Source organism: Triticum dicoccoides, chromosome 2A, assembly GCF_002162155.2.
Source record: "Triticum dicoccoides isolate Atlit2015 ecotype Zavitan chromosome 2A, WEW_v2.0, whole genome shotgun sequence".
Taxonomy (NCBI): domain Eukaryota; kingdom Viridiplantae; phylum Streptophyta; class Magnoliopsida; order Poales; family Poaceae; genus Triticum; species Triticum dicoccoides.
In genome coordinates, this window is record NC_041382.1 from 747805059 (window position 1) to 747816729 (window position 11671).

The window sequence follows — 11671 nt, forward strand, 5'->3', positions numbered from 1 at the left end:
GTACCTGATACATTCTGAAACACTTCCGGTGTCCGAATACTATCGTCCAATATATTAATCTTTACCTCTCGACCATTTCGAGACTCCTCGTCATGTTCGTGATCTCATCCGGGACTCCGAACAATCTTCGGTCACCAAAACACATAACTCATAATACAAATCATCATCGAACGTTAAGCGTGCGGACCCTACGGGTTCGAGAACTATGTAGACATGACCGAGACACCTCTCCGGTCAATAACCAACAGCGGAACCTGGATGCCCATATTGGTTCTCACATATTCTACAAAGATCTTTATCGGTCAAACCATAATGACAACATACGTCATTCCCTTTGTCATCGATATGTTACTTGCCCGAGATTCAATCGTCGGTATCTTCATACCTAGTTCAATCTTTTTACTGGCAAGTCTCTTTACTCGTTTCGTAATGCATCATCCCGCAACTAACTCGTCAGTCACATTGCTTGCAAGTCTTATCATGATGTGCATTATCGAGAGGGCCCAGAGATACCTCTCCGATACTCGGAGTGACAAATCCTAGTCTCGATCTATGCCAACCCAACAAACACCTTCGGAGATACCTGTAGAGCATCTTTATAACCGCCCAGTTACATTGTGACGTTTGATGGCACAGAAGGTATTCCTCCGGTATTCGGGAGTTGCATAATCTCATAGTCAAAGGAATATGTATAAGTCATGAAGAAAGCAATAGCAATAAAACTTAATGATGTGATCATTATGCTAAGCTAATGGATGGGTCTTGTCCATCACATCATTAGGTAATGATGTGATCCCGTTCATCAAATGACAACATATGTCTATGGTTAGGAAACTTAACCATCTTTGATTAACGATCTAGTCTAGTAGAGGCATACATACTAGGGACACTTTGTTTTGTATATGTATTCACGCATGTATCAAGTTTCCGGTTAATACAATTCTACCATGAATAATAAAAATTTATCATGATATAATGAAATATAAACAACTATTTTATTATTGCCTCTAGGGCATATTTCCTTCACCACTTTACCAAGTTTGGTTAGCAGACCATTTATAAACTTGGATAAAAAAGGTAAGTGCAAGACATCACTGATTAGTGACTATGAATGAATTAAACTCATTACGCACTGCCCAGGAGCGTGTGTCGTTTCCCCAATTTGGGACAGTTTCTTGACTTAATAATTGATCTTGTTGTGGTATGCTCATGGTGTCATCAGAAGCGGTCAGGTTGCTCGCATTCATCAGAAGCGGTCAGGTTGCTCACATTCATCAGAAGCGGTCAGGTTGCTCACATTCTACGCTCTCTTCTTCGTCCCGACAATCACAAAAGATGTTGACTCCAATCATTTTGAGATTGTCCGTCACTATACACGCATAGGGAAGGATGAAGAAAGCATGTACATGATAAAAGACAGATTGAACGTATACCAATTTGGTGGACCATTCGATGTAGAGCCTATTATCATAAGTAAATCTCATAACAAGAAAATGAGACCAAGTTTTAGTCGTTCACTCGACTTGCTCCACATGTTCACTTTTATCATCAAACATTGAAATGAAAACCTAAATATGTGCAATAATATCTATATTAAACATGCCATGTTGGACCCACACAAAAAAACATGCCATGCTGGCAATAAAAGTAAGGGCAACTCCTCGGTTTAAAGACTACAAGCCAATTGTACTCATCACACCACCTAGTTCTTCTCCTAATTCGCCTTGCAAGTGTTCCAATTATATATGTGTTTTTTAACATAAAATCTACATTTGCTATATCTCATCTTGTTGTGTTGTGTTGAAAGTATACGGTGCTTCCACTCATCATAAGTAGTATGGCCACTCAAAGTATACACCCCCCTTCTTCGTCCCGGCAATCACAAAATATGTAGATTACAATCATTTCAAGATTGTCCATCACTATACACGTATAGCGAAGGATGAAGAAACCATTTACAAGATTAAGACCGGGCGAGCATATCCAAATGTGGTGGACCAGTTGATGTAGAGCCAATCATCACAACTGATTTCTCAATTATCATAAAGAAAGGGGAGAGTAAGTTCTACCATTCTATCTAAGCTTACACACCATGCTCACTTTGGTCGTCCGGCTACGGAAATGGCCATCTACTCAAATAAATTTGGGAAGGATGTCCAATAATTTCTAAACATGTTCCACTTTACATAAAAAAATTGACTCGAGAGACGAGTGAAATCAACTAGCCAAAATAGTCAACAAAACAAAAAAACTAAAAAACTTATTCTGCAACACAACAACCATTAGCACATTAGAAAACACAAAGTTTCATTCAACCAAAAAATTAAATAGGAAAAATTGCATGAAAATTAGGAAAAGCATATTCAGTAACACTAAAAATAATTTGCACATTACAAAAGCACAAGTTGTTTATCTAGAAAATGTGCCACTGGTGTATATATAAAGTGCAAATGATCAAAATATAGTTCATGGGATGCATCCCAGAAATTCCTTACAACTAAGCGAAGTTCCAGACGTTGCAAAAGCAGAACACCTATGATAATTAAGTCTTACAAGTTCGACACAAAGTGAAAACATGAAACATAGGGCATGTTTGGCTCCCGTCGCTCTAGCACTTTTTTTGGAACCTGGCACGGTAGAGCCTGTACGAGGGAATGCATGATATGGGCCAAGTTTGCAACGTGTTTGGTTACCAACAAAACCCTACGTGCAGCGGCCCCCCACTGTGTAAATTGCACTGACATGAGTCTACCTGAGAGGAAACGATTGATTTGAGTGTTACTCCTGGCTAAGGCTAAGGGCTGCTTTCAGTTTCATGCAGGCTTGATTTTCTCCGTGGCACAGGCAACCAAACAGCTCAGATTTGGCCCCTAGAGTCCGCATGGTTACTTTGCTAGTAACCAAACACACGCATAACATAGGTAGAAACAGGACAGAGATGACAAAGATCCTCAGTGAAGAAGCAATTTAGCTGAAGATGCTCAGGCAGCAAAGGTAGCAACCAGTAGATGCCATTTGAAATGGCAAAACATGTAGAGGTCCAGTATATCTACACTGCTTCTACTACAACCGGTCAGTGCATGATTGGGCGCATCATGAGGACGGATCCAATGTTGGTAGTTGGTGGATTTCTATAATGGGAACTGTTGCCCCGTACAGTCCAAATGATTATATACTACTAATACAAATTTTCTCGACCGTCCTCGCGAGGCAGATGGTTAGCCAGCCAATGGCCATGGCGTGAGCCTGTTGGAAAAGCTTGTTAATTGGGCAGGACCAGCATGGCCTACGTGGAGTTCAGTTCACGGCGCCGTGCAGTGACCAATCGGCATCTCCGGCTCCACACAGTGTGTTTGTATATTCTGGCTCTCGTTCAGTCCTTCTCCCCCACGCACAGCTTGGGACAACCCTACGCGAATCTTCCAGCGTCCCTAGATGTTCCCTGCACGAGCGAGTTGTGTAGGCCTTGTTCACCAGCTACTAGCAGCAGGCAAATGATATGCCAACAGTCTTTGAACTCCTGCAGACATATTTTCAAGTAAGGCTATGTTTGTTGGTTAGCACACTGTTTAAGAACACATTTCTAAGGAAGGCCCTGCTTGTTGGTCGCTGTTTATAACAATGCCTATATCTGTTTCTCTTTTTGTTTTCCAACCGGGCTACCCCTTTCCATTAAAAGCATAACAGAAGTACATCAAGTCTAGAGATTTACAGGAGCTATATGTTTCTTCTTTGTTTTGCCAGTTCTAAATCAACAGAGATATTATTAAGTTCCAAACGACTAGAACAATACTACTCTCTTCAATCCATATTACTTGTCACATTAATAGCCAGGAGTCTTCCTCCTTTTTAATTTTTTACTTGTCACAGCTTTAGCACAACATTAGTACAAAGTTTAACTAAAGCTGTGACAAGTACTCCCTCCGTTTCAGTTTATAAAGCGTGCGCGTACCCCTAAGTTGTCAATCTTATCACCGTAATATAAACTATATAACACAAAAATTATACCGTTTGAAAATAGAACATCTGAAGTTTATAATTGTATGTTTTTTGTAATATATGACTTCTATTAGGTTAGTCAAATTGACGATCTAGGGGTACGCACACGCCTTGTAAACTGAGAGAGAGGGAGTAATAAGAATCGGAGGCAGTAAAAGTTTGGTCTAGTGATCTAAATGGTCTTATATTAGTTTACAAAGGAAGTACGATGGAACCTTGTAAATTTTGTACTTTTTCACCAAACTAAGGTTTTCACTTTCCCAATCGGTTGTGACTTAAAAAAGCAGTCAATTTCGACACAGATGCACCGTAAAATCCAATTTACATTCACAAACGAAAGCTTGTCTGTTGATATATAGTTAAATCAATATACTCCATATGATTATGCACTAGGAGACAGTGGCGATTGCTTAATCTATCCAGGGACGATGCCCTTGCATGTGTGCTCAGCATGTAGCATGCAGATCTAGAGAGACCCCCACACTCCCCCCATGTGTAAACCCGCCGCACACAGTGCAGACAAAATCCACAGGCCACACAACTAAACTAAGAAGGAAACAAACAAATAAACACGCATTTACCCGATCGATCTCGTACGTGCTACGTCCCACGGCCCAAGCCCACGCCCAGCGCACCACAGCAGCAGCAATTGAGCCGCTCCGCCACGTCTACTAGTGCTATAGTACTCACCTCGGCTGCAACTGTCACTGAATGCTACCACTCAGTACCACTGGTAGTGGTAGTAGAGTGGTGCTGCCGCTCTCCATGGCTCACCACGTCGTCTCTCCCTGTCACCCATTTACAGCCCTCGCTTTCTAACTAGAGCTCTCACCCCTCTCCTCCCCTCCCTCTCGCCTCCTGCCTCGCTAAGCCGCTGGCTTCCTCATCTTCTTCGCCCTGGTACTGGTAGCTAGCTAGTTCTCGGACCGGCCGCGCCCGTTATATATAGCTCCCGCCTCGGCTGCAGCTGCCACTCACCTGCACCAAAAGGCAAGCCACACTCGCCCCACAACTGCTAGCTACCATCTGCCTAGCTAAGCTATATCCTACACCTGCAAGCTGCGTGTGGGCACTCCCAGGCCTCAGCTACAGCTCGACACGTACGTGCATACGCTACCCACTGCGGGCTGTGACTCGTGAGCGAGCCGTCGAGTCGAGCATGTCGTCGAGCAGCCGGAGGTCACGCACGCGGCGCACCGGGAGCTCGCCGTCGATCTCGGAGGAGCAGATCTCCGAGCTAGTCTCCAAGCTGCAGGCGCTGCTCCCGGAGTCCCAAGCCCGCAATGGAGCTCACAGGGTGAGTATCTAGCTGATTTTCCATGAACAGCCAGCTGATGGCGACGTGCATGCATGGAGTCACTGAGACTTGGCGGGCTTCTGTTGTTGCAGGGTTCGGCGGCGAGGGTGCTTCAGGAGACGTGCAGCTACATCCGGAGCCTGCACCGGGAGGTGGACGACCTGAGCGAGACGCTCGCCGCGCTGCTCGCCTCCGACGCCGTCACCGCCGAGCAGGCCGCCGTCATCAGGAGCCTCCTCATGTGATCCTCTCTCCCTCCGTCCGTCCGTCCATCCATCGGTCGGTGCACACTTACGTCCAGCTACGTACCAAGCTCGTTCGGCCGGCGCATTCGTCCACGGCCGATCATACTACGGGCTAGCATGCATGCTGGGCTGGCTGGCTAGCTAGCTAGTGTGTGAGCCTTTTCCTTGAGGTTTTTGCATTTGCTTGGTTAATTAATTAATTAATCTGGTTGATTAGTTTGGCTTCATGGCTTGGATTGGATTGCGAGAGGGAGGTTTGCAGCCAGCATTGGCTGGCGCGCGGTGCCGGGCATGGCTGGACAGCAATAGCAAGGATCTATCGGTGGTTTTAATTACACGAGATACTGGCACTGTGCGGTACACTGCCAGTATCTATCTTGCCAGTGGTAGGGCTTGGCATCACGCTGCTGTACGCTGAAAGGCTAATGCGTGTTGTCTAGTGCTTTGTTGATTAGTTTGGTACTTAATTGACTCTTGATTAAGATCGGTCGCTTGTTTTCCTTATTACGGGCCACGCCTGATAATTGCAGCTAGCGCTCTTGGATGTATGCATACGTGTGTCGTGTCTTGTGTCTTGTGTGTGTGTGACTGTGTGTACAGTACTCAAGTAGTGTGTTGTGTACGCTTTATCATCTGAGCTCATTAAATTTGGAGCACAATTAGCTAGGGGCGATGATTTGTACGAAGAGACTGCCTTAAGAAATGAATACTAGGGCATGTGTTTGGTTCATGACTAACTTTGTCACAACTAACTTTAGGCAAACGTCAGCTGCTCATACAAAGTGTGGCGAACAAAGTGGCCATCACAACTGCGACAAGATTTAACAAAGAAGCAGCCTATAATGACATGCAACCGCGACAAGATTTAACAAAAAACGCAGCCTATGATGACACACCAACCATGTAGCTAAAAAAGTGTGGCAACCTCAGGCTGCAAACCAAACATGTCCTTAACATTGTTACGGCCCTGCTTTACATGACGTTGACGTACGTACTTGAGCTGAATTGAATGGATGATTAATCTGCAGCAACCGTACGTGAACAATCTAAATGGCTGAGTTATCTTCTGCCGGGTACCACCAGTGCGCGCTATGTACGTCCTGACTCAACTTACCACAAGCAAATTAATGCGACTTATATTACTGTAGTGGTACGCGCACAGACAGACAGCAGTACAGGGAAATAAAGTTGGCGAGCGAACATTTCAATCAGGGCCAAGTACCGTACTCCGTTTACGTTTATGATGTAGCCGGCCGGAGAAAACATTTCTGCCGGAGCAATGGAGAAATATCTGCGCGTCCTGCGGTGCGCGCGGAGGAGGTGGGCGTGCGCGTACGTAGGTGCGGTGCGGTGCGGAGATGTATGTATGTCGATGGACGTTGATGCACACGGGGGGTGGGGGGTGCATGGACCATGTAATGCAATGATAACGCGACGTAACGTAACGGGAGGGGGAGGCAGGAAATCAAAGGCACACGTGCCGTACGCCCATGACCACAACCGTGCAACTAATCAAAAGGATATGTACGTACCGATCGACCTGCCCGTCCCTTCTGCTGGCTGGCTGGATTAGGTTCAGGACCATGAAGATGCAGGAAGGAAGGATATAGCTAGGCAGTGTCGCAGAAATTCCAAATTCAGCATGTTGTGTGTTGATTTTTTGGAAAAGAACTATATTAATATCATGAAGATATCAATTGCACACAGCATCTACACCAATAAGATATTGCAAAGACATTGAAAATGCACACAGCCCGAAAAGAAAAGAAAAAAGAAAGAGAAAAAAACAAAGGCCTCGCCATACTGATCAACAACTCTTAGCAGTTACCTTCAAATAATAACTCCTCTTAGTACCAGCACACAAACCACCATCGAAGACAACACCCGAATACATAAAAGGTCGCCTCATCCAAAATCTTATGTTTTCACCATGGAGAAAGTCCAAACTCTCAAAACAATGCCTTTAGCAAAGCAATTGCAAGACACAACCAATGAAGGTCTGACTTTAGGTTTTCATCCTCAAAGTCACAACTCGGCACCCGCAGAGCACCGCCAAAAATGAAATCTTCCAGTGCTACCACCCCAACTTGTCATTGCTGCTTCTGAAAGTTATCAAACATCTCGCTGACTCCATCACCTCCAAGGCTTCCTCTGCCTTACTGATCCTTCGATCTCAGCCACCATAACTTTCTCCACCATTGTCTACGCCATGGAAATCGAGATACCGACATGTCACATGGTGTCAACAAACAACAGAGCTTTGCGTCACGCCCTCATGGAGCTGCGTAGGCCGATATGGACGCGCACGACCAGATTCTTTCCGATCCAGATATCATTGGGCAAGATCTCCGGCAGCAGTTCCGGAACACGTCGTCGACCAGATTAAGGACAGATCATGCAGATCATTGTCGTGATGCGATAAGAGTACTAGCACCGCCATCACACCTCTGCCTCCACCACGCCGACGCCATCGCCGCCACGGTGGAGGACACTGGCCCATGCTTCTCACAGTCGCGCGCAAACGGCTGAAGACGGAGGTCAGATAGGGGCGGACCACTATCCGCGGCCATCCCTCGCCTGCACGATCTACCACCTCAAAGGCCGCCGTGTGCCGCCGGTCCTGAGCACAGCCGCCGTGGGGAAACGTCACCACACCACCACGACCCTCGCCATCGCGGTGTCCCGGCCCAGCCGTGCCACCCCGTGGCGGAGGCCGTACGCGAGAAGACGAAATGCCCCACCACCGTCGACGCTGGCCAGGCTTTGCCCGGTCATATCTTCTGGCGGCGACGAGAGAGAAGGGAGGGAGAGGAGGGTGCTGACGGCGGCGGCTAGAGAGCCGTCCCCGTCGCCCACGGGAGCGACGTGGGAGGGTCCGATCCTAAAAGCTAGGAGCAGTCACAATTTTCTTTGGTGAATAACTTCTTGTAAAAAAAAGATACATACATGAGAGCTGCATATAGTTGTTCATTAAAAAGAAGATGATACATCGTCAAAAAAGATACGACCAGTACATGGTGCTGGATTAGGTTCAGGACCATGCATGGAGGCCGGGTATATGGAGGCATGGAGCTAGCTAGTGTCGCAGGAATTTCAAATTCAGTATATGTTGTGTGTGGATGAACTTCGGGTTTTCTTTAAGAATCATACATGAGAGCTGCATCAGTACAAAGCCAAAACGACATGACCAATCATCGACATGAGAGTAGGCGACCCACACCCCTGAGACAACAGTGTTCGGCTGGACCCGATCGAAGCCGCTCGGGGTCCTACTACTCAGCAGAACTTGTTATCTGCTCATGCGAAATCACCTCTCATGTTTATTTTTCTTTCAGAAGACCTGCTCAAGTTTTTTTTCTTTTTTGAGAAAAAGAAGACCTGCTCAAGTTGTTGTACGGCGCGGTACTGACGGCCAGGGCCTGTTTCGGTCCGATAACATTATCTCACGGAGTTCTGGGCCTATCTCGGTCCACGGCCCATGCTAGCACTTTCTCTGTGTGTCCTCCCGAGGGAAGAATGTGAAGATAACAGGTGCAAGGGCATCTCTTCTGGTCCCATTTCTTCAAACCCGCCCCTTCTACCCTTGCTTCCTACCTCTCAGACCGTCACACATGCATTGCGGACGTCCGCAACCAGCATCGACACACCCGCTCGCCTTTTACGACCGCGCCATCCACTCAGGACCCATCCGTAGCCAGGTACACTCTGCCCCCTGTCGACGACATCCATGGCCGACACCCCGCCCGACAGGTGCTCGGTCTTATGCCATTGAGTTTATTTTTGAACAACATGTCGTTTTTTCAGCCTACGAAGAATGGCGGGGTACTCGGCCACGAATGATGAGTTTTTTTGTGATGTGCGGTTGACCGTATCCGCGGAGTTCATAGGCCAAAGCAAAAGGGGGATCGTCTGGTAGCGCATGCATTATTCATTTCACACGAAAGCATATTGCGCCCTACAATATGCACACCATACAACAACGCAATGTGAAATCATTATCATATCGATGGTACGCCATCCAAACCACTGTCAGCAAGTTTTTTGACGCAGTTGCTCGGCTGGAGGCAAGATGGCCATTAGGCGCGGCAGGGAAGGAGATCGTAAGTTTTGCTACTCAACTTGTTGATTGAATTATTCATTCACTTAATGTTGCTCAAGTCAAAAGGAAATTTACGGGTCAAAGTTAGAGATGCCCTAATATACCCAGCAGAACTTTGGTGTGAATCTGCGGGGCGCCCTCCTCGATTCGTCGGGCGAGGGCATGCATGAGCAGACGGTGTTTTGGTCACTACTTGCCGGCCGGCCGGTCGATGTCTATCTGTTTGGGCTCACCAGTGACCTAACTACCCTGCAGCTATGAGCCTACAACTCTTCCTTGGCCATGACCATGCTCTGCAACTTACTTGGCCGTACCTGTATATGCATCTCCCGAATGCTGTGGAAACGTAACTAAAACGTCGATCTCCTGACTATGCCTATTTTCCCTTGTACCGGCTGCGTACGGGAGACGAATCTATGGTACCTGATCGAGTCGATGAGGGTTAAATTAGAACTTGAAAAGCTGAGCCGATCGATGGAAGCTCTAGGTAGAGCAAAGAACACGTAAAGGCGAATGTGCACCGCAACATCTCTGACACTGTACTTTCCCCCCGATATACTGTACTTAATTAATTAGAATCACGTAGGTGCAGCGTCGTAGCAAGGACTAAGACCAGCTGATGCCGAACGATCCTCTCGATCCGTCCGTCCATCCATGCCCGTCGCAAGCAAACTAGCTAATGATGATCGACGACACCGGATGTATGCATGCAAGTGTAATGAAAGCTTGCCGTGCGGATCCCTCACGTTCGTTGTTGGTGACGGACAACGCCCGGCGCCCTCTAGGCTCTAGCTCGCTCCATGTGTAATGGTGTTGCGTTGCGAGCGACCGTCGCTGCGTCGCATTGGCGTCGGATTAATTGGCCAGAACATGGGAATTGGGATGAAGAGATAGCTAGCTGGGGGCCTAGAACAGACCAGAGCTACGGCCACGTGAAGCTACGTTAGTTCACCAACCTACGTCCATGTTTATGGCAGCAATCATTTCCGCTATATATAGCATCCGGCCCAGCGACAGGAAGAGCTATATATGTCGACCAAGACCAAGTACCCGAACAAGGGTATGTTTTTCTCTCTATTTATTAGAGCATCTACGACGAGACCGAGCTAAATCGAAGCCCCAAACATCCGCGGTTTGGCAGTCAAATGTTCGTGCCATAACAGGGTATTTCATTGCAAATCATCAAATCCATACAATTACATGAAACGTGAAACCTAGTTTACATCTTTACCGGCACTCGTTCTTGATGTTACCTTCTGTGTTCCTGTCTAGCAGTCATGAGACCTACGAAGTGAAGGTCTGTTCACAGACGAGGTTGAGTAGGACATGGGACAGGAGGCGCTGGATATATACATGAGAGCTGGATATATACAGAAGGTCTGTTAAAATTTAGGAGCAGTCACAGTTTCTTTGGTGAAACTTCACGTAAAAAAAGATACATACACGAGAGCTGGATATATGTATTCATTAAAAAGAAGATGATACATCGTCAAAAAAGATACGACCAGTACATGGTGCTAGATTAGGTTCACGACCATGCATGGAGGCATGGAGCTAGTTAGTGTCGCAGGAATTTATAATTCAGTATATGTTGTATGTGGATGAACTTCGGGTTTTCTTTAAGAATCATACATGAGAGCTGCATCAGTGCAAGCCAAAACGACATGACCTAAAAATCATTGACATGAGAGTAGGCGAACCCACACCCCTGAGACAAACAGTGTTGGGCTGGACCCGATCGAAGCTGCTCGGGGTCCTGCTCAGCAGAACTTGTTATCTGCTGACTGCTCATGTTGTTGTACTGCATGGTACTGACGGCCAGGGCCTGTTTTGGCCCGATAACATTGTCTCACGGAGTTGTGCGCCTGTCTCGGTCCACGGCCCACGCTAACACTATCTTTCTGTGTCCACCCGAGCGAAGAATGTGAACATAATAAATGCCAAGGCCATTTCCAACACCGACCCACAAACCGCGCATGTACATCCGGAGACGTGGTCGAATGTGTTTTGTCATTCAATGCGGTTCTGTAT

The 11671-nt window shown here is 46.8% G+C and overlaps 1 protein-coding gene across 1 annotated transcript; it reads left to right on the forward strand.

Moving 5' to 3' along the window:
• Positions 1–4946: 4946 nt before the first annotated feature.
• Positions 4947–5876, forward strand: LOC119356887 (transcription factor ILI1-like). Its single transcript, XM_037623878.1, has 2 exons — positions 4947–5296; positions 5389–5876. Exons 1-2 carry the CDS (start codon positions 5159–5161, stop codon positions 5539–5541), a joined length of 291 nt encoding a protein of 96 aa, XP_037479775.1. The 5' UTR covers positions 4947–5158; the 3' UTR covers positions 5542–5876.
• The last annotated feature ends 5795 nt before the right edge of the window (positions 5877–11671 follow it).

Bases quoted from the DNA above. Each gene is read 5' to 3' on its own strand.
- LOC119356887 (XM_037623878.1), top strand. From the start codon at position 5,159: ATGTCGTCGAGCAGCCGGAGGTCACGCACGCGGCGCACCGGGAGCTCG. The intron at 5,297-5,388 runs GTGAGTATCTAG...CTGTTGTTGCAG, and splicing joins CCCGCAATGGAGCTCACAGG to GGTTCGGCGGCGAGGGTGCT.